General features: G+C 45.7%; 1 protein-coding gene across 1 annotated transcript in view; it reads right to left on the bottom strand.

Moving 5' to 3' along the window:
• Window positions 1–23,026, bottom strand: part of MSN (moesin) — a 66,593-nt gene that overhangs the window by 18,429 nt on the left and 25,138 nt on the right. Inside the window, exon 2 of the mRNA XM_082376633.1 lies at window positions 6,525–6,608. Within this exon, the coding sequence (XP_082232759.1) occupies window positions 6,525–6,608 (84 nt within the window). The remainder of the gene's footprint in view (window positions 1–6,524; window positions 6,609–23,026) is intronic.

Genomic DNA, 23,026 nt, shown 5'->3' with positions numbered 1-23,026 from the left:
CCATAGGTCCCAGGAGTAAGTTCCTTAGCCTCTTCTTGCACCATGTTGTCTGTTTCACTAGTGGGATGGGTAGGGGTTGATGAGAAGAGGATCATGGGAGCCAAAACAGTTCCAGGATCTAGAGTATCTCTGAGGATAAAGTAATAGCTAAAGCGATATCAAAAGAAAGATCAGCAAGGCATTTTAATCTCTCTGAGCACTGCCTCTTCCCTTATGAATACAGAGAAATCAGATGTATATAAATTTTCCACTTCCTTAGGCTGTAGGGCTTGGAGAGATGAGCAATGTCTCTTAGCCTCCACTGAAGTCCTAAAGTGAGGAAGTGAGGGTGTGGGGGGAAGGAAGTATGGTCTGAAGTCAGAATCAAGACTGAAAAAGAACAAAGGATAAAACAGATGACCCCTGGACCCCAGGCTATAAGGAAAACTCCAATTAAGGTCCACAGGGCGCTGGGAATCACTTGATCAGGCAACTCTTGGCCCCATTTCAAAGTCCTGAAATATGGAAATGAGGCCAAGCTTAGCTTGCTTCCAGCTTTGCCTCCAGCTGAGACCTTACTCCAGAGGAAACAGAAACCTCGTTTTCTAGTGGGAAAGAGTATCTAGGTCCCAGTTCCAGGAACATCTGTGGCTCCAGTGATGGGTCCTTACCATTCCACTCTGAGAAATGGCTGCATCCCTGAGAAAAAATGTCTTTCTTTGCTCCCTTTGATTCCAGAGAGCCAGCTCATCTGGCCTGAGCTAGTATTTCTCAAAGCTGCCGTGGAAGAAATCCTTAAGCAGCAGAAGATAATGAATGCATATACCCGGGGGACGGGGGTGGGGTGGGGTGGGGGTGGCAGCGTGAGATACAAGAAGATGGCTGCAAGCCACAATTTTTTTGAAGCCTGAAGCTTTAACCTTAATCATTTGTGCAAATTTTACTTTCTACTCCTTAAATATCTATGTTTTAATAATGAAATAGATATTATCTACAAGTAAAACTGATGCGCCAAGATACTAAATCACATCCATCCCACGGCTCTGTGTACCTCCTGGAACCTGCCACATTCACCTAGAGGGGCTAGGACTTCAGTTTGTAAGACACTGGCTGTGGATTCTATTCAGCCACACAATAGAAATCCCCCAAACAGACTGGAGCATTGCAGGATCCAAGCAGCATAAACTAGAAAACTGGGGTCCAGTGAGGGAAAGAGATTTGCCTCTGAGAAAATCCTCACTAATTACCAGGAGCATCTGGATGTAAACAAGAACTCCCTTTTGCCTCTCTTTTGCATGTGAAAGCTACTTACGTCTGAGGTCTGGGGAGGGGAGGGGAGATTAGGTCAATTCTGGAAACCAAAGCCCCCCTCCTCATATCCTTTATGCATCTATCTGAGTAAACAAACTAGTGACATAAGCAGTCACTTCAGAAGCCCAGAGCAGGATTGGGAAGCAAGGTTTGAGCCTCAAGAGGAAAACTGCATGAGAAATTATGTGCAAAACTGCACCAAAGCCCAAACACCTGAGGCCCACTGAGATCCCATTACAGGCTTGGCAGCAGCTGCATCAGCCACCCACCTGAAAGCAAATCAGTACACAACTGGAAAATTCCAGGAGGGCTGCCACCATCGCTGCTTCTGCTACCCCACACTGCCTGTGCCCAAGTGGCCACCTGCTCTGTAACACAGAACCCATTCAACTAGGGTTCTAAGTTTAGGGACCAAACTTTGTTCTTAGAATGGAAACAGGCAAATAAAGAGGAGGTCACAGAGGACACAGCTGACAAAAAGGCACTGGGAAAATTGCAAATGCTATAAGCTTTGGTTCAAGCCACTATACTACTTCTTAGCTATCTGACCTTAAACAGGTCTTTTCCCCTCTCCAAGCCTCAGTTCATCATCTATAAGATGGGGATACTATTATTATAATAATAGATATTAGTTATTTTATAAAACAAAAATGGTAAAAAAGAGAAGAAGGGATTGCTGCCTTCAATGCAGAGTCAACAAATCCTAAGGCCTTCACTGAGCCAGAAAAGCATCCTGATTTCATGGCTCCCTTATCTGAACTCCCAGGGGAAATTCCACCCACTTATTTAGCCCTTAATAAGAATAAGCAACATTAGAATGCCTGCTATGCACCAGGCACTTTACTTACTCAAGGATTAAATAAGACTACAAAATCTCTAAGATTAGTGTGATTACTATTTTACTGAGGAAAGTAAAGTCCTAAGAGGCTAAACAAGCCATCCAAGGTCACACAGCTGAATATCAGGACAGAATTTGAACCCAAGGCTGACACCAAATCCCATGCTCTATATACCACCTCTATACACAACCTGAGCCTCAAGGGTGTTTGTTTCATTCAATGTGAGAGGAGAGTTGCATGTACTTTTCTCTGTTTCCATAGGTGAGTAACTCCAAGTTCCTTAAGGACAGAGATGGTGTTTGATAGGTCTAGAGATTCTCCTAGAGACACAGTAGACCTTCAGTCAATACTGAATCAGTCAATGAACAGATGAATGAATGGATGGATGCTCTGAGATTTCACCTCTCTTCTAGAGCTCAAAACCTTAAGTGGAGGGGGCAGGTAGAGCTAGAATAGAGCTAGAGCTAGAGACCACGGCTGAGGAGAAGCCAGGCAGAGGGTTCTTAAAGTGGAACTTATTATGGCAGCACTGCCCCCTAGTGGCACCTAGGTAATCAAGAGCCCTCGGAAGAACCTCACGCTTTAGAAGTGGGGCTAAGTGACAAAATCGCTGTAACAAAATGTGTTCTCTCTCCTCCTTAGCTGTGAACACACTCACAAGAACGAACAAAGGCAAACGGGAAGAACTATGGGCCCCACTTCCCTTTCCCACCAGGCCTTGTAACTCCTCAAGCTATGACTTCCCATTGTTGCCTGTTATTTATCACTGGTGCCAAGGAGGGTGCTTCCTCTCCAGTCAGCTTCCTCTCTGGTCATCAGCCAGACAACTGCTGGATTCCAGGATGGCCCCAGAGCTTCTGTCAATTCCTCCCAAGGAGTCCAGCTCCTTCCTCCTAGGCCCCTGATCTCACTGAATGATGGATCTCAAAGGTCAGACAGAATGAACTTCCTTCCTTATGCCTCATCAACTTAGAGAGAGGGAAGAAGGGAAGAGATCAAATCCCCCAATGGCCTGTGAACACCACCTCTGAGGATTTCCATCCAGACCGGCCTTGGCCCCGAGAGTGCCATATGCTCAATTCTGTGTCAGAGTTCAATTTTTTTTGCCTGTAGTTTTCACCTATGGGGTCCCAGCTCTGCTCCTTCTGACCTCACAGAACATGATTGCCCCCTCCTTCCTACAACAGCCCCTCAGTGATCTCAAGACAGAGAATACATCTTCTCTTGAGTCTTCTCCAAGCCAAACAGGCTCATTCACCCCAAACAGAGTAGCACAGTAGGGAAAAGTATAGTTTTACAGTCAGAGCTATATTTGAAACTCTGTATCACAATTTACTAACTACATAACCTAGAGTGTGTTTTTTCACCTCTCATAGGCAGGGTCACTACAAGGATTAAAACAAGGTTAGTCCATAGTAGGTGCTCACTAAATCATATTTCTCAAAACAACACTGATCTTCCTGGTCGGAAATCATGAACTTCCTGGTTTCCTCCCTTTCCTCTCCCCAACCAGTATGAAAGACTCAAGTCTCTCAAGGGCTTTTTTGGGGAAGCAGTAGCTTTCAGAACTAGCACACCAATCTGGCCAGGGCTCCCTACCAACTGGGCTTCCCTCAGAACCACACCCACAGTACACAAACCAAACCAACACTAACAAAGAACTATCCAGCCCTGTGGCTTTTCAAAGTTAATAAACCCCTTTGTTCAAGTATTTTTCTGCTCTAGGCTCTAAATTATGCCTTCCTCACCCTCCACAGCTACGCCCTCCAATGCAAATGGACAAAGCCCCCAGTGTTGAAGGCAGGGAACGGTGTCATTTGTTTGACAGAGGTGGGGTATAGAACCAGGGCTCTGGGAAGGCGTCTGGGTAGAGGCCAAGGGAGTCTCTGGTACCCAGCTGGACTATAAAATCCACATTGGCTGATACTCTCCTCTCTACGGCTGCTGCCCAGAATGATACTGCTGTCTGAAGCAAAGGGCCCAACAGCCTACGTATGGTATGGACACCTTCTCCCTTTTGTCCCAGAGACAGTAGAAGCCTACCTAGGAAGAGTTGTCCCCCCGCCAGGTATCCTTCCCCTCCCCACGCCCTGGCATATGCCAATTGCAGATCATACTCAAGTGAAGCATTTCCCTCCTTTTTACAGAAAGGGGTCATCTGAAATCCAAATAGTGGGGTTAGAAATGGGAAAGAAAAGATATGGAATACAGAAATAAATGCCACAGATAAATTTCTGAGATAACCAAATTTGAGATATCAGTTAGACAGTGTACAGATGGGGAAACTGAGGCCCAAAGAGGGGAAAGTTTTGTGTAAGGTATCAGGAGAGTTAGTGGTAGAGCCAGGCCTAAGGCCCAAAATTTCCAACTTTCTATCCAGTGCCCTTTCAACTTCACCAGGCTGTCCCTTGAAAAGCTTTCCAATATAAAACCTGCATGCAAAGGGAGAATGCAAAACCTTAATGTAATCAAAATGCATTCAGTCATTCCAGACTAGCATTGTAATCACTTGTGAACTATGTGAATGTCAGCACATTAATTGTAGTAAATGTGTGTTTAAATGTTCCTCTGACTAATCTGTCTTTTGTAGATTAAATATCAATGACTACCTTTCACCATTCGATACAAAACAAACTCCAGAGAAGAAGCAAGTTCTAGCTAGATCCAAAGTAGATATGCTGAGGATCTTCAAGCCCATCTCCCAACTCTAGCTGATTAATGAGACAAGAAGTGTCGCAGCATTTGGAAGCTATCATTTATTACATCTCTACTACATGCCAGATGCTTCACATAACACTCACTTCTCTATTTGTATTTTCTTATTGCCTTTCTCTCCTATTTCTAATTTATCCTTTTGTATCCTTATAAACCACTGTAACAAGTTTTCTGAGTAGCAAGTGAGATACAAATAACATACTCTTTCATAACCTCACAAAAAGCCTGTGAGGTAGGTATTAGACCCACTTTTGGGGGGCAGGGACAGGAGAGGAATGAGACTACCAACCCAGAAAGGTTCAATAATTTTCCCAAGGCCTAGCTACGAATATGAAGATTTTGTTTCCCCATCTGTACAATGGGGCCAGTACTAATTCCTGCATTCATTGGGCCTTGTGATAGTCAAATGATATGGTACACAAAATGTCTGTCACAGTACCTGACATACTGTAAGCCCTGGACAAATGTTAACTTTCATCTGTAATAGCCATAGACAACAATTTTCCCACTCTACCACATGACATCAGGGACTCAGGAGACATGCCCAAGCTGTCCTCACATTTCTAGGCATATTTTCCTTCTTTTTACATAGAGATCTGAATGGAAAACAGCCTTGCACCATCCCCATCTCCATCCTCTCCCCTCACCAGTCAGGAGTATTCATAGTAACAGAATGATCTCATTTGAATATAATCTCCTTCTTCTTTTCCCTTCCCAACTCTGGGTAAGCTCTCAGACAGCATAGGTACTCAGAGAGCAAAGGAGAAAGGGAAGCAAGAGGGCCTGGGAAATCTATTAAGGGGACATGCGGTCCCAACATCCAGGACAATGTTAGACTCCCACCTCACCAGAGGCGGGTGTGGAAATAGGATAATGGCCCACCTGGAGGGATTCCAATCTCTGGAAATGGGAACCCCATTTTTACTCCTAGAAGTCTGGTCACAGATGGCACACTCCTTTGGCCCCTGGAGGGTCTTTGAATGCTAATAGATTCTGTGGCCCCCACCTGGCTATTATATAGCACACCCCTTTTGACAATGGTGACTCACAGCGAAGGAACACCCCTTGGATTGGAGATGGGAATGACCACTTCAGCATTATCTCCATGGCATGATTATAGGAGCTGAGGTATCCTCCTATTGCATTCATCACCCCCGGTGGTATCCTAAGTCCCAATATTCCTTGAGGGAAATGTACATAGAGCACACTACTTCAGGGAGAATACGTTGGTTTCTTTCTACTAGGAAGAAAAAACAATGTGACAGAGGCCATGTTGTACAGTGACAAGAACATGGGGTTCAAATACCAGCCAGATACCAGCTGAGTGCAATTAAGTTATTTAATTTCTGAGCATCATCATCAAAATAGAGATCACTTACATCTTTCAGAGTTGAGAGAAAGGCTCTGCATGCTGACATTTTAAAAGCATCTAGCACAGTCATATCCCACTCGCTTCTCTTTTCTCCCAGGTTCAGCACCAAGGATAGGATTAATCGGGGCCATCAAGGTGCAGGCTGCCAAAGTTAAACTTTGCCTCCTTCGTTATTAAGGCTGAGGCCAGACTTTGTTTTGACCTATCCTGGAGGAGTGAGTAGGAGAAGAGATTCCCCAAAAGTGGGCATTATGGTGGAAGCTATTGGGAGAAGTGGGGGGCTAAGGAGCAACAAGTCCCTCCCTTACCTGGTCAAACAGCTGCTTGCCAGTGGTGTTGGGCTGAATGGCAAATTCCAGCTCTGCGTCCATGGTGGTCACACGCACATTGATCTAGGATGAGATCAAAGGAGGCAAGTTAGTTGTCTGGCTCTATGCTCAGCAGAGCCTGGGACAAGTCTCTGTTCAACCACAGGAGAGGGAACTAAGATGCAAGAACCTAAGACATTTAGATACTGGTGTGAAGGAAGGGAGACTATTGAACAAACAATAACCTAGCCCTGCTCCCAACCAGTTTACTGAAGACAAAAAACCCCATAGCTACAGGGCAATGCTTACCAAGGGGCAAACAAATGAATGCAAATCAACCTACTATCAAGAGGAAACAAGTGTTGACTGTACTTCTTCCACCTACACCAGCCAGCTCCAAGCCCACAGCATTCTCTCCCCACCTCTGATCTATAGCCTGGATTATCTACAGCACTGATCTTTGCAGAGGCAAGTTAAGGGCAGGATAAAGAACACTGCATTCTAAGCCTAGCATCATAACTGGTTCACTCTACAACCTTGGATAAGTCTTATCCCCTTCCTGGGCCTTAGTTCCCCTCATCTGTGTAAGGGCAGGAGTGCAGGGGGTGGAGGTTGTCAATTACACTAGGCAATCTCCAACAACCATTTCAGTGCTGACGTCTATGGTTCTATATACTGACTTACATTGTTAACACTTCCTGTATTTATGTCTCACTGGTCTCCCTAGGCTCAAGAGAGGAAAGGGGCCTCAACAGAGATAGGTGCGGGCAGCACAGAGGTGCTTGACTTCCCAAAGCCAAGTCAGCAGAGGGAAAAGGAACAGGGACAGGCCCAGATGGAAACACACAGTATTTCACAGGCACTAGAAAAAGTACCCTCTACCTTTAAGAAGAGATCCCCTAGCCAAAGTCAATGATAGCTGAAATTTCATCAATAGAGATATGTTCCTTTGGCTGAAAGCTTGGTGGTAGTGGTAATAGTATTAATAGCAATAATAAGCAGCAGCTTTCATGTATGGAGACTTATTACTCACTAGGCACTTTATATGCACTACCCCATTTAATATCAACAATCACCCTGTGAAGTAGAGAGTATTATCTCCACAGTGGGGATGAAGACTTAGATATTTGCCTAAAGTCACATCACTAGTAAGTGGGGAAGACAGGGTTTGAATTCAGATCTAAGTCCAAGCCTCACAATTTAAACCAATACGCCAAACTCCTCTTACACCAAAGTGTAAAATGTCTCCATTAAAAGAAATCAAAGATTAAGTGTTTTTTTCTGTTGTTGGACATTTTGCTTAAGTAACCTATACGGTATAGCCACAAGATGGCTTGTTACATGGTCATATAAAATATTCATAAAGATTATTTCATGTCCAAGGCAAATACTTCAGTAATATTAAGTAAGGAAGACTAAGCAACAAGATTTCATGAGCTCAACTTTGTAAAAAGTATGCATACAGAGGTTATTGGAACCATACCCAAGTGTTAGTCAGTCTTGGTTTTTGGGTAGTGATCTTATGAGTGCATTCTCCCTTCTTTAAATTAAAAAAAAAAAAAAACTAATCTACATTTTCTAAGATGCTCACGTATTAGTTATACTATTGGGAGGGAACTAAAAATAGAATTGTCAAAGATGCAAATCCCCACGGAGTGGGTAAGAAATTAGGCCTTATCAGTCTTTGACACCTATGGGCCCTTCCTGAGCACAGGGGTCAGCTAGCAGGGAAGAGGGGGCCAGACAGCAATTTTGCCAGCTAAACAATTCTGATGAGGACCAGGCCTGGGGAACAATTTTGTAAATAAATCTCACCAGGGAGCCAAGGAGGAAATCTATTTCAGGATTGACAATGGGACAGGAAAGGCCATGAAGGCAGGAACAAGTAAGGCAAGTACCCCAGTGGGAGACAACGGGCAGGGTTAGCCACTTTGACTCAGTGTTACCTAGGCTTCCTGCCAATCCAGTGACCTCCATAGAATAGGCCCTCATAAGGTAGGGAGAATGAGGCCCAAAGGGCTGGAATTTGGCCTCAACATCTAGCCTTAAATCACCCTTAAGCTGAGTCAGGGGAGCCCTCAAAACACCAATGACTTGATAGGGATAGGAAAGAGTAGAAAAGGGACAGTGGCCCTTTTAGTACATTGAGAAATTTCATTCTCACCTCAAGGTTTCTGTCTTAATTAGAGTTACCTCTCTAGTATCCAAGACTCAGTGGGTACTCACAAGATATTGGCTAAATGAACAGTACTAAGCAAGGGGATATAAGAGATAAATATAGCATAGTATACAGAATCAGAGGTGGGAACATTTTACATCTTGACATTTTTGTGCCATGGACCTTTCCAAGCAGTTTAGCGCGGTCTGTGGACCTCCTTCTCAGAATATTTGTAAATGCATGAAATAAAGTAGATACAAAGAGACCAATTATATTGAAATAGTTATCAAAGTTTAATATGTACTTCTTTATTATATTATATAATTACCTAACACTGGGTCTTATTATTACTACTGTAATTTCAACTTTGTCTTCGGCATAAATGATATTTTGAGAAATCTATAATAAGTAAATCGTGATACAAAAGTATCTTAGATTTCCACTGGTGACAAAGTCATAGTTACTAGCTTTTTTTTTTTTTTTGGCCTACATTCATAATTGAAAGAGGGGCTAAATTTCAGTGAGAGGTTAGTGAAAACAAATATGTAATTTTCCTCCATCCAACTTCATAGATCCTTCCCACTTCAAATTATACCTATGGACTTCACAGAGGCTCAAGGACTCCAGGTTAAGGAGCTTCCTATAAATTTATTTCAGTTTACCCGATATTAATGGAATACTATGTTTAAGGAACTATGGTTGCAGTAGAGCTATAGGACCAGTCCCTGACCCCAAGGTACTTACTGAATAACAGGAAAATTATAATATACAAGGGAAACCCTGAGAAGTGCCATACCAGAACAGAAGAAACCTTTTGTGGAAATATGGAACCACAGTTCAAAGTGGTATTTGCACTGGTCTCTAAGGATAACCTGGATTTTGAAAAAGGGAGAGTGTGGGAAATGGGGGGAAGAGCACACAAATGCCCTAGGTAGAGAAAGAAATACATGCAACGGCCCAAAAGGAGACAGAGATAAAAGCATGCAGGTCTATACTGCTGAACTGAATGAATAAGCATTTTCAGAACGCTAATGGAAAACTGATTAATTCATAAAAGTGCTAACAAAAGATCAAGATGAAAAAAAAATTAATTACATGGGACTGAGTGAACTGATGAGGATGATTATAATTTTTGTGACTTTCTGTTTGAATAAAAAAAAAAAACACATTTGTAATTAAAAAAAAACAAAAAAAGCATGCAGGTCTCCTCCAGGGTGAATGAGGCCTGCAAGGTGAAGAGTGGGCAGAGAGGCCAGGAAGGTAGGTGGAAGGCCTTGAAGAATATGCTAGAAAGCTGGGCCTTAATCCTGTTGAGAGTGGCCAGCCACCCTGAAGGTTCTGAGCAGGGTGGGGCAGAATCAGAACAGGGCTTTTTAGAAGAAAGCACCCAGGGAGGACACCGAGGAAAGGGGTGGGGTTCCAGGGAACATTCCACACCTAGGAGTTCCCTTTATTTATTTTTTAAAAGATTTATTTTTTATTTATTTATTTATTTTATTTATTTTTGTCTGTGTTGGGTCTTAGTTGTGGCACGTGGTATCTTCGTTGGGGCATACGGGATCTTTCATTGCGGCGCACGGGCTTTTCTCTAGTTGTGGCGTGTGGATTTTCTATCTCTAGTTGTGGCACGCAGGCTCCAGGGCGCGTGGGCTCTGTAGTTGTGTAGGTGTGGGTTCCAGAGTGCATGAGCTCTGTAGTTTGTGGCACACAGGCTCTCTAGTTGAGGTGAGGGAGCTCAGTAGTTGTGGCACACGGGCTTAGTTGCCCCGCGGCATGTGGGATCTTAGTTCCCTGACCAGGGATCGAACCCGTGTCCCCTGCATTGTAAGGTGGATTCTTTACCACTGGACCACCAAGGAATTCCCAGGAGTTCCCTTTAATTCACACTATTGGGAAGAATTTTCAAAGGAAATTCAGTGTCTCTTGCAGATCATGTCAGTCACAGGTCATACCAATCTATCATCTTCAGGGGCTGGCCCACAAGTCCAAATATTTAACTTAAATATTTGGTAAATAAATGTTTCTTAAATAAATCAACTGGTAGAAAAGAACTCAGCCTGGGTTAGGAATAAGCATGTCAGAGAGGCTACTACTGTCCAGCTTCCTCCCTCCTAATAGAGCATCGCCCCAGAACAAGGGCTCTCCTCAAATCTGAAGCTGTCCAGCTGAAACCAAACTGGAACCTACTTCTCTAGAATCCCCGCTCAGAGTTTCTGTCATTCCACTGTGGCTGCTTCTCGAGGGAAAGCAGCCTGTGGTTTCCTGAACTTCACTGTGGAGACAAATAATCTTAGGTTTAAAAAAATTAGAAAGAAAAGCAAACACAAAGGGACTTCTCTTCTTGCCACTACTTAACTCAGAAGAAAATGTGAGTCATGAAGACAGGGTCATGGGTCTGTGTTCTTTTTTTCTGTGTGTCAGAGGTAGGGGGTAGTAAGGGTAATAGCATGACTGGGGCTGAAGGTGATAGGTATAGGGCAGGAGTGTTGATCAAAGAATATCCCTTGTTTTCCTTAAGAGTAATCTGAGACCCAAATGTGTACAAGGAGCTGCAGGCCCAGACCCACTGCCGCACAGGGCCCACTGGATGCTCACCCTAGTGGGCAGCCACTGCCTTCCTTTTGGGCCTGGCCTCTTCAATCTCAATGAGGAGAAGAGGGCAGTCTAGTTTGAGAGGCAAGAACTTGAAAATAAAGCCTCCAAAGTCAGCAGAAAGTTCCCAGGCAGCCCCTCAGCTCAGCAGGAGTGGAGGAGCTGGCCTGGGTGGAGTACCATTTCAAGATGTGGTCCCCAACAGAGAACTAACACCCTGTGTAAGCCTGTCCTTGAAAACAGTGTCTCTGGAGAACATTTAGAGTTTAAGGAACAAAAAAAGTCTGGGTGTGGTGGGGGGGTGTGACACCCTCTCATACACCCTAGCCCTCCCACCCCTAGCCCAAGAACAATAAATCCACTTTTATTGAACAATTGAACGCAGACACTTCCCACACCAAGCCTTTCACTGGACACTAACAAGCCCATCTCAGTGGTCTGTGATCCAAAGCCCTCAACAAACTGGGATCTCTCCTGTGTCCCCAGTTGGCTGGCCTAAGAAACAAAATAACCAGGCCAGATGCTACCTCTGCCTTGGCTGCAACAGCTGGGGTACTTTGCTCTCTGGACTTGGCCAGCTTCAAATAAGGGACCCTCTCTTTCCCTAGGGCCAGGAGTATCCAGATGAGCAGTAGCTGGGCCACAGTGAGATCAGGGCAAAGTTTCCTCTTACTCACCCATGTCACTCAACTACAAGATGGCTCTTTCCTAGAAAGGAATTTGGGGGAGATAGAGGACAAAGCAGAGAGAGTCGAATAATCACAAGTGGCTTGTCTGAAGCATGGACCTGAACACATAAGGCAAATGGCATTACCAGCCTCACGTCACGGATGAGGAAACTGACGAGCATAGAGGCAGGTAACAGAAGGATGGAAATGAACACTTACTGTATAGCAGCTATGTGCCAAGCCCCTTCACTCACAGTCTCACTTAACATCACTGAAACCACATTTACTCAGCCAGCAAGTGGTGAAGACAAGTCTTCTGGACGTTTCCAGAGCACCATCCTTGACTCCACCTACCTCTCCAGTGACGCTGATTTCACTGCTGACTTCAGATACCACCTTGGCAACTATTTTGGCTAAGGCCCAAACACTTTAGCATAGGAAGCCTGGGCACATCTGGGAAGCACTGCTTGGGAAGGCCCCCTTGCCAGGGCAGAGCTTATGAGTCAGTCCAGTTGAGGCTGAGCTCAATGACATCACTCCTCACCTGCCACCTCACCATTCTCTTCAAAGGCCCAACTCCTCTGGGCTTTCAGTGGCACCGCTGCTATGGAGAAGGCAAAGGTAAGTGTAGGAGGGTGGCCAGAGGCAGGACAAGCCCTACCAGGGTAACCCCAGAACTTCAGTCTCTTCCCTGGACAGAGAGCAGTCACCACAGTGTCACTCAAACTGCCTATCCCCATTATTTAGGCTCTAGCACCCACCACTTCCTGCTGCCAGAACTGGGGCCAGGGCAGGGCAGGGCAGGGCAGGGCAGGGCAGGGCCTGGTCTGTCTTGCCTCTTGGGATGACAGCACTGCCTCAAGCAGCTGTTTTCCATAAGGGGTAAAACAAGGGTTGCTTTGAATCTCTAGCCTAGGAGGCATTCTCCCCCTCCCCCTTCCCCTCCTCCTCCTCCACTGACTCACTCACTTCCCGGCAACTCAGCCTCTTCCCTGTGGACTTGGAAGTGGTACCTGGTACAGTTATCTGTTCTGACCTCTTCCTGCCCATTTCCAGACCCTTAATACAGCTGGCAAGACCTGCCTAGGGTTAACCCTTCCTATGCCTGTGCTTTTTCCCAGTAGGTTCTAGAAAGGAGACCACACCCAACCCCATGCACACCCATACCTTTAATGGGTCAGCAATAATTCTTTAATCACTCCAACTGCTGCAAAGGGCATGGGAGACAAGGGTCCCCTTTCACTTGCTTTGGCCCAGTCCTGCCTTCCAAAAGCTCCCTGAGAAGCATTTCAACTGGGAGACAAGGGCATATTGGACACTGGGTGTTACTCCTCCAGTTATCATATACTTAGGGGAGTAACCCCAAACAAAACTAACCCCTCTTAGCAATGAGAATATAACTACATTGTCACTATAGGAGGAGAGCTCAGGACAGAGAACAAAGCTGAAAAGGTCAAAGGTCAGAAACAGTGAGGTTACCTTAGTAAGCTACAGCTTCCCCATTAATCCAGCCTTAATTGCACAGCCTTTTGCTCAAACTCAGACTGAGGTAGAGTCCCCCTCTTCTTCTCAACACATGAAGGTCAGGAAGGAAACTAGCTCCTCACCATTTATACCTAACTCCAGGACTTATTTTCAAAATCAGCTCAGCCAAACCATATCCCAGGAGCAAACACCATCCACTCCCCTACACCCCACCCCAGCTCATCTCTCCTTCCAAGGCACAGGGGGCTGCCCCACAAGCTCCTTAGCATAGCCATTCCTCCTCTTTAAATTTCCTCAAGATTTCAATCCACTCATCCTAGAATTTCATCTGGCACCTCCAGAATAAACCCTTCTGAACTTCTCATCCCTATTCTCCAAAAGAATAAATAATCCAGAATCCCCAACTATCAGACCTGAAAGGAACCTTAGAGATCACTTGATTCAAACTCTGCAATATACAGCTGGGGAAACTGAGGTCCAAGGAAGGGGAAGCACTGGCCCAGGGTCACACAACTGCTGGATAGTGTGAGAACAAGGATTAAAAATCTGGCTCTTGAACCAGTGGCCATAATAAGCAATAGAAACATCCTAGCACTTGGAAAACAGTAGACACGTCAGGCTGTTGAGCTGGAAAGACTATGTGGAGGAGGCAGGACCAGCTTGCTTCCATGAAAAACTCCAAGCTGACACCGAATAGAAATCTAGTTTATGACAGGGGGCAAGCCTAACTTTCAGGCTCTGATACATTCACCATCACCCATTCTAGGGAGACTAAACCTTTTATAACAGCATGGAAGGAAACTCAAAGATCCCTTGTTTCTAGGACAGTTTCTTTTGCAAAAACTTGGTTAGCAACTGATTGGGAAGGTCCCTGGCAGCAGTCACAGCCAAGACCCAAGCTGGAGGTTGGGACAGGGCGGGGAGGTACAGAGAGGGTGGAGACGACACAGCAGGGAAAGAGGCAGGGAATTTGAGGAACGGATTTATATCTAGATAGCCAAGAACAACAGACTCTTCAATTCTCATAAAACTTTGAAGCTGCTGAAGTAAAAGGAAAGAGGGCCCATCATTAATAAAGTAAGTCTCTCAAATGGGTTAAGCCCCTCTCTGGGGCCCCACCCAGCTGGGCTTCGGTCTCTAGCATCAGTTTCCTGCTTGACCCAGCTTCCTGCCTACAAGTTTCACAGGAAGTATTTATAGACTGGAAACACAGACCGTTTGCAGCTGCCTGGAGACACCAGTTTTGCCCAGAGCACCAGAAGAGGGCTCTACTCTCTGTGCTCAAGAACACATCACAGCGACCTCCAGCACCCCAGCTCTGAAAGGCACTGGAGCTGATCTAAGCCTCAGCTTGGGTTCCATCCATTATTCATGGGATTTCTGCCCTGTCCTGTGCTCCTCGGTATTAAAATTGCTGAAGCCAGGATCAGTCAACTATGCAGGAGCAAGGGGAGGCTTCCAGGGTAAATCAAAAAGCTGTTTTCTAAACTTATGGTTACCAGCGGGGAAAGGGCGGAAGGGATAAATTGGGAGATTGGGATTGGCATATATACACTACTACATATAAAATAGATAACAAATAAGGGCCTACTGTATAGCACAGGGAACTCTACTCAATACTCTGTAGTGACCTATATGGGAAAAGAATCTAAAAAAGAGTGGCTATATGTATATGTATAACTGATTCACTTTGCTGTACACCTGAAACTAACATAACATTGTAAATCAACTATACTCCAATAAAAATTGAAAAAAAAAAAAAAAGCAGTTCTGTTTTCAACCCCAGAGCTAAGCTAAGGTCAGCTTCCTGCCAACGTTGCTGGTAAGCCAACAGCCAAACCTGGTATCTGCGGAACTCACAAAATTGCAGCCCTCGTCCCAGAAATAATGGTCTCACTTCTTTGAGGAACAAATCATGTTATAGCAGAAAGAGGCTTTGGAATCTCTCTGACCTTCCTCTTTCTGAAACTCAGTTTTCTAATCTATAAAATGGGTCTAATAACATCAACCTCACAACAGGGTTACTGGGAGATTTAAGTTAAAATAACAGACATGAAAGTACTTGGTATATCATAAGTAGAATGTGATGATTACTAACCCCTCCTTTTTTAGCCATATTATTACAAATATTCTACCTCTCTGAAATGATTTAAAACAAAAACCTGTTTGACTGCACCTAAGGGCTATGGATTGCCCAAGAAGACCTCCAGAGAGCCCTTCTAGCATAAAGGACTCTTTGACTGTGGGGGCAAACTCTAAAAACGTGATTAGATTTCTACTTGGTTAGACAGTTTGAAGCCATGCACATCAGGTGCACACACACATCCTTGCATTATTTTAAATGTTTTCTCTCTTGGGAGGGATGGGGATTTCCCCCAAGAAGCAGAGCCCTGAGGGGAGGCAGAATACAACAGAGCGCCTGTGCTACCTTGTTCTTTTAAAGGCTGCCTGATCTTCTTTCCTCGTTCTAGGCTCTGCCTTGCCATTTTCTCCAAACATGTCCCATCAATATATACAAGTTCCCAACCCTTCAACACAACACACTAAGATGTCCAAACTCCTTCAGCTGTTATCCAGAAAAATCACAAACTTTTTAAAATACAGATTCCCTGGCTTCACCCACAGAGATCATGATTTATTATTATGTAAGAAGCAGGGCCTGGGCATCAGAAGTGAAGAGCTTCAGATGATTCCAAGGCCCAGCCAGGTTTGGGAACCTCTGGCATGGAATACAGCCTCTCATGTGCTGGTGTTAACACGGCCAGAGGGATGCTTGATGGAAGGGAAACAAAGCCAAGTAGAGAGCAGTAACTACAGGGACACCTAGGCCGGTGAGCCTAGTGAATGGCTCTCCAGAGTTGAATGCAGCTCACCTCCACAAAAGATCAGGAATGCAGTCAGTCCTGCTACTGCCCCCAAAGCCCTCTGCAACGTGGTCTCTTTATTTGTAAAGTAGGGCAGGAATTATCCTTGCCCCTCCCTACCTAGTATCATCACTTCCCACCACCACAGACACTACTATGTACTAAAGCAATTTCTCTCTTGTAGGAGGAACATAGCTTTATACTCTAAAAATCTGAGGGCAGCATCCAGCTCTGCCAATAACAAGCCATGATCTCTCAATCATCCTATCTGTAAAATGGGCATAATGACATCCACCTGGCAGATGGTTGTGCAGTGGTAATGTGGTGTTTCCCAAATCATTTGGGACACTAGTTTAAAAACCCAGATTCCTGGACTCCACTCTAAGCTTACTGAAACAGACTCTCCAGAGAAGGAGCTTGGGAAGCAGTAGCTTTGTCCCAAGTGATTCTTACCCTCTGGGAAGTTTAAAGAAACATCACCTGGCACAGATGCTGTTGAGATGAAATGAGAGGTCAGACCAGAGCTCCGGTCCTCCAAAATGCTTCCTGGCCCAGAGATCCTCATAGCAGGAACCTTTAGGTTAGAACCCAGCAGAGGACGCTCTGCAGGCAGAAGAGGGAGGAGAAGGCTTTGGAATTCCAATCAGAAAGCTAAGTGCAGGACTTCCCTGGTGGTCCAGTGGTTAAGAATCCACCTTCCAATGCAGGGGACGCGGGGTTCCATTCCTGGTCGGGGAACTGAGATCCCACATGCCCCCGGGCAACTAAACCCGTAGGCTGCAACTACAGAAAAGCCCGCTTCGAAGACCCAGCGCAGCCAAAAAAAAGGAAGAAAGCTAAGTGCTTTCTGGAATGACCATACCCTCAGGCCACTGTCCAGAGCCTTCCACTATCTTCCCATCTAGTTAGGAATTAGTGGGAGGAAACAACTGGTGCAAATACCTCAGCAGCCAAAACACATTGATCAAAATACTCTAATTAGGGCCCCAATCAAAATCTTGTCAAGTTCTCTGCCCCTTAAACACTTTCTCTTGGGAGAACTTTCAGGCAAGGAGCAGACCTTAAATGATACTCTCCCTTTCCTGGATGCTCTGGGAACTTGGGGAACAGAAAAGACATGGTGAGAGGGTCTTGCATTGGCATACAGATGTGAACAGATTGAGGGTGGGAGTGAGCCTGGGACTCTAAGATAGGTGTGATTAATAACAGTGCACTGGAACCAGCTCGTACTAGAACTGATCATGTGCCACTCTACAACTCCTCCTTCAAAGACCTTGTATTGGTAGTTTGAAATTGGCCATGGTGAGAGTATTTACACCACAGGGATTAGTAAACAGTTCAAATCATGGCTTCACCAGAGTTTGTTGTGAAACATTTACCAGCACATGAAATACACGTGAAGTAAGCCACCTTTAGGCCCATTTTACAAATGAGGAAACTGAGTCTCAATGAAGGGAACCAACTGCCATCTTTTAGTTGCATGATCTTGGCCAAGAGCCAGGTCTGTCCAACTAGCAACAAATCCCAGGCTCTTCCTACCAGCACCCCAGGGCAGTAGGAAGCCCTTGTCAACAAAGAGGGAGCTGACCCAAAGGGCTCCTCCATCGACTAACAGCCAAAGGGCACCTAAGTGCACCTGGTGTACCAAGGAAATCAAGAGGTAAAGATCCCAGGACTGAGACATGAAGGCAATAAGAGACAGTTTCATCCCCACCAGAGGAGAGAGGCTGGAGTGGAGCAGGGAATGGGTTGGAAAGCCCCAAAGGAAACCACAGCACTTTCTTAAGGTCTCTTTACAAATACATAACGGAGAGTGTGGGTTCTGGAAGGAAGCCCTGGGGGCACTGCAAGTCCCTAGATCTCTTGAAGCATCAGTTTTCCTGCAAGTAAAATGGGAGTAACAATGCCTACCTCACAGATTGTTGTGAGGACAGCATTATCTCCTTTACTCATAGGAAAGAACCTGGCTTGGCACCTAGCATGTATTAGATGTTTGATACCTTTTAGTTCCTTTCTCCTGCAAACTCATTATCCAATCCAGGACCTCTGGCTCACCCTTATACAATAAAAATCCTAACACCATGTGCACAGTGCTTTACACTTTAAAAGACACTGTCCACATGCATTCTCTCACTGAACTCAACTCTGTATGAAAGGCAGAGCAGAGATGAGCACCATTTTATAGACAGGTAAAACGGAAGCTCAGTGAGGTAAATGGCAATTTGCTCAAGTGTGAAGGAGACAGGACTAGAACCCAGGTCTCCTCAACTACTAGCAAGTACAGTGTTCTTTGCCCTTCCAAGTTTCTCTTATTTAAGGTTGCAAGAGAGTCCTTCCAAAGGCTTACTTGCTATCATTTATTTCATCCAAGAAATCTAGTGGCCTCTGGCCTCTAGCTCTGTCTCAGGGTGCTACAAGAGGGGCTCTCCTTGGGATGGGAGAAGATCAAGGCAGCACAGGGTGGGAACAGTCTTTCTGGTAGTAGAGGGAGCCACACTATTAGTTGGAAGCAACCAGCCAAAAACAGTGGACCAGTAACCTTGAGATAGTCCTTTCCCCCTCTAGGTTGGAGTGTCCCTAACTGTACTGGGTAGGTCTTGATCAGTGGTTTTCAGTTTTATTACTTTTTTTAGCAGCTTCCTGCCTCTTCATTCTCCCAAACAGAAAATCTCATGAAATTTCAGGATATAAAGTACATAAAAGTAGAATTGTTCTGGTCGAAGGATGGCTACAGCTCCCCAGGCAGCTTGGCCAAATACAGTTTGCAAACCACTGGACTAGCAGCTTGGGGGAAGGGAGGGAGCTCCAGTTCTAACCTTGTAAAATTCTACTCATCTTAACTCTGCTGATTCCTTAGAGGACTTAAAGACTCCCTGGGGCTCAGTTTACCCATCTATGGTATGAGGTGGTTGGACCAGTTAGTCTCTAAAAGCCCTTTTTTGCCTTGTGATTCTAGGAAAAGGGAGCCCAGCAATCCCCGTGGTGGAGAACTGTGATGAGAGACCAACAAGAGCAAAGCCTCATCCCTACGCCCAGAAAGCCCCTCTGCCTCTGATGACTCTGAACTTAACTCTACAGTCAGTTCCTCAAGCGCTGGCAGCTGGGCGGGTGGGCAGACAGGCAGGAAGGCGGGCGCCCCACCCTCCCTTGCACAGGAAGCTAGCTACATCCTCTTTTCCCCACCCCAGGCAGCACATCTCCAAAGGTCCCCAGAAGAAGTAGTGGGGGCGGGGAAAAGAAGAGGATGGGGCCTGAAAGGAAACTGAACATGCAAATCACCTTCGTGTTCTAGGCAGCCATCTGTTCAGAGGGGAGTGACTGGGGCCTGGGGAAAAGCAACAAAGCAACCCCATTCTCTACTGGGGTACAGCTCCCCGGACAAAACCTTGCCAAAATGGCCTATGGCTGCAGGAGTCACAAGGCATGGGCTGATACAGTGGGCAGCCTGGGCCCACCCACTCCTTGCCACTGAGTTTCTCCAGCCTGAAGAGCTGGGCTTCATTCACAGGTGTTTACAGTTCTTTCTTAGAGTAAGAACACAGACATGCCATGGGTGGGTGGGTGTACACGAGTTAACACTAGAGAATAGAGGGGCTCTTCATGCCTCTCAAAGCCAAGGAGGCAGGCACCAACCCACATGGCCACACTACCAGCCCACTTTCCCGCGCCCGCCCCCATACCCTGTGACTGGGCCCCAGCCCTCCCCACATCCTGTTCTCAGAGAACACGTGGCTGCCTGGGGAAAGATAATGTCATTACCACACTTCCCCTCCCTGGAGGAGGCTTTGGTTGACTGGGGAGGGAGCTGGAGTAACCTGCTTGATCAAGCTGAAAAATCTGCAGTATTCTCCCAGTTTCACAGACAGGGACAGGAAGGGTGACCAGCTAACCATGGGAGCACCTTCCACACTGGAGGACCCATGCCTAGAGAAAGATGGTGATGGTCCAAAGTACTTCTGGAAAAATGAATTTTCTGAGAAAACACAAATTGGCAACTTCTCCTATATTTGGAAACTGAAAGAAAACATGCCAATGCTCTTCCTTGAGTAATGAACCAGGAGATGCAAAAATACAGTAAACGTATTTTTTTAAAGCCTCCCAAACATCACTGAAGTCTCACTACACATGGGTTTTAGATGCCAGTATCAGCATTTCTGCTAAAGCAACATGATTTGCACAGGGTCTTAATGGGCCTAGAGTGGCTTTGGCCACTGGATAAAAGAAAATGACTTCAGACCAATAAGAACAGCCCCCCCAACAAGATCAGAGGAAGGGATGGTGAGGAGGTACCACAGTCTGAGCCCACTCATTGTTCAATTTCCCTTCACTCCTCTCTGACCAGCTGACGCCCTGGATCCCCCCTTGTCTTCCCTTCCCAGACTATAAGTAGCAAAGAATGCGGTTGAACATTCCATCTGAATATTCAGGGAGGGCCTCCTCATTCATCCAGGGTGAGAAATCAGAAGGCAGATGCCATTCCATAGCACTGCCTCACTAAGTGCAGACCTTCAGTGCAGCATAATCCCAGGCTAGATTTATATGGGAGACCTTGGCTGACTACCCCTAAACAAGTCGTCCCCAGTCCCAACCAGCCTGCTGCTCTCCGACACCGAATCTTGCAGCCCAATCTAACTCTTGCCCCCATCAAGGAACAAGGTTTGTCATATAGGCCTTAAGCAAATACCAACTCTTAGCACCTGCCTCCAGTGGATGTGCTGAAGGCTGAAGAGTGGCGTCTGGCATCACACCTGCCCTAGGTATCTCTGTTTGTAGCCACAGTCTTCATTTTTGTCATGGTCACCTTCCTGGAAGCAGAGGTATAGAGAGCCCAAATAATGCCCTTGAGCTCTGTGGATCTATGATTGTTTTGGAAAAGTCCTAGGGCAGGGTGAGGGGGGCAGTCAGTAAGAGAACAGGGACATGACATCCAGCTTATTAATTTTGGTCCCTATGTAGATTAACATAACTTCTTTAAATGCTGGCTCTTTATTTTTTGAGTTGATAAAGCCACATCTTGCCCTCCAAACCACAAGCTCAGCTACTAATTTACTGAGACCGGTAAAAACTGTTTAACCTATCCAACCAACAATACGAGGGTTTTTAGCACCCCTACCACCAGAAACTTACAATCTTTGTATCCCCTAATGCTAAGGTTGAGCATGCATGAAACCACTCACTCCCAACACATACGCACATTAGAGTTCTTCGGGTAGGGTAAGAAGCACCCACACCCTAACTTTGGTTTAGTTTCTTTCCATAGCAGCAGGAAAGAGGCCCACCAGAATCTCTATAGAAATTACCCAGCAGCCTCTCTTATGGCCCAGGCAATAGATATTGTTCCACAATCCAAAGTGAGTCCTAAAATTGTACCTACAATTCTAATAAGACCTAGAAAAGCAAACAGGGCCACCTCTTACCTACCTCAGGTGTTTCAGAAAGGACCTCTACCCCTGACTCAGTCACATATATACACATGCTTGCTTCACACACCACTATGGACCAGGCCTTGAGATGATTCTAATGCTTGCAGATGTGCATTGTGAAAGTGAGTGAGCAAGCGTGTGAGAGTGTTTTTGTTGGGGAGGGGTTGCAAGTTCATGGGGAATTACCGTGCTGTACAGCAAGAGCAATGATAGAGGTAATCAGAGGGAACTGTGGAAACATAAAGGGGCACCCAGGCCATAATGGAGAAGGCAGGAGGGCAGGTTTCTAGAGAAAGAGCAGACCTGTCCTGAATGACAAATAATATTTTCACAGGAAAAAGATGTTAAAGGGAAAGGGAAGCTCATGGTATTCCAGGTAGACAAATAGCCTGTACAGGGACACAGAGTGTAGGCCCTTCAAATGCCACAGGAAAATATACAATATGTGAAATCCCTCCCAAAAGTACAAAGTTAAGTATCAAGTCCTCCTTTCCCAGCTCTCTGACCCTCTTGCCAGAAACTATCAGAAGAAAATACATTAGAGAGCTTTCCACCACCACAGTATTAAACACCAGCTCATCAGATGTGGGGGAGAGGCGTGCCACAGGCAGAGACAGAAATCCCTGAAGACAAAGCCAGACAAGGTGGCCTAGTATACAAGATATAGGTAGGAAGCTGGTTCTATTCCGCACAGCCTCACTGAGGTACCAGCTTAGCTTAATGAGCACTCCCTACCCTAGCTTCCACAAACCTTGGGGGAACCACTCTCCAGATCTTGAGGGATCCTGCTACAACCCACTTTCAGGCCATATGGAAAACCTGTCTACCCACAGATAGACCTGGAAGGGTGACAAGACTAAGATCCCCCTGCACCCTACCACACACACACACAGGAAGTGAAAGCTACCAGCACAGCAAGGGCTTGGGGTGGGCCTCAGCTATGGCTGCCTAGCTTCTGCAAAGGGGTGGGGACCCAATGATTTCACAAACTGTTTTGCCTTCTTGAGTAAAGGTTCCTCTAACCATTGTCTCCTCTGCACATTCTCTCTTCTTCCCATCCCAAAACCATCCTGTCTAACCTGGGTCTCATAATACCTAACTCCCTCATCTTGGGACTTTCACGGCTCCCCAGAGCTGGGGTTCTTCTTCACAGAGCAACAGATTCACCCACACAAATTCTTGGACTGTTTCCCCTCAAAGGGCTGCAGTGGAAGGTAGTGCAGTGCAGGGAGCACATTTACAAATTAGAGGAAAAGCCTAACTAGGGTCCTAAAATTCTTTGATCTCAAATACTTAAAGAGGGCAAAATACA

This window comes from Balaenoptera borealis (genome assembly GCF_965194805.1).
Source record: "Balaenoptera borealis genome assembly, chromosome: X".
NCBI classification, from domain to species: domain Eukaryota; kingdom Metazoa; phylum Chordata; class Mammalia; order Artiodactyla; family Balaenopteridae; genus Balaenoptera; species Balaenoptera borealis.
Note: the sequence above shows the minus strand (reverse complement) of the source record. Positions and strands in the feature narration are given on the sequence as shown.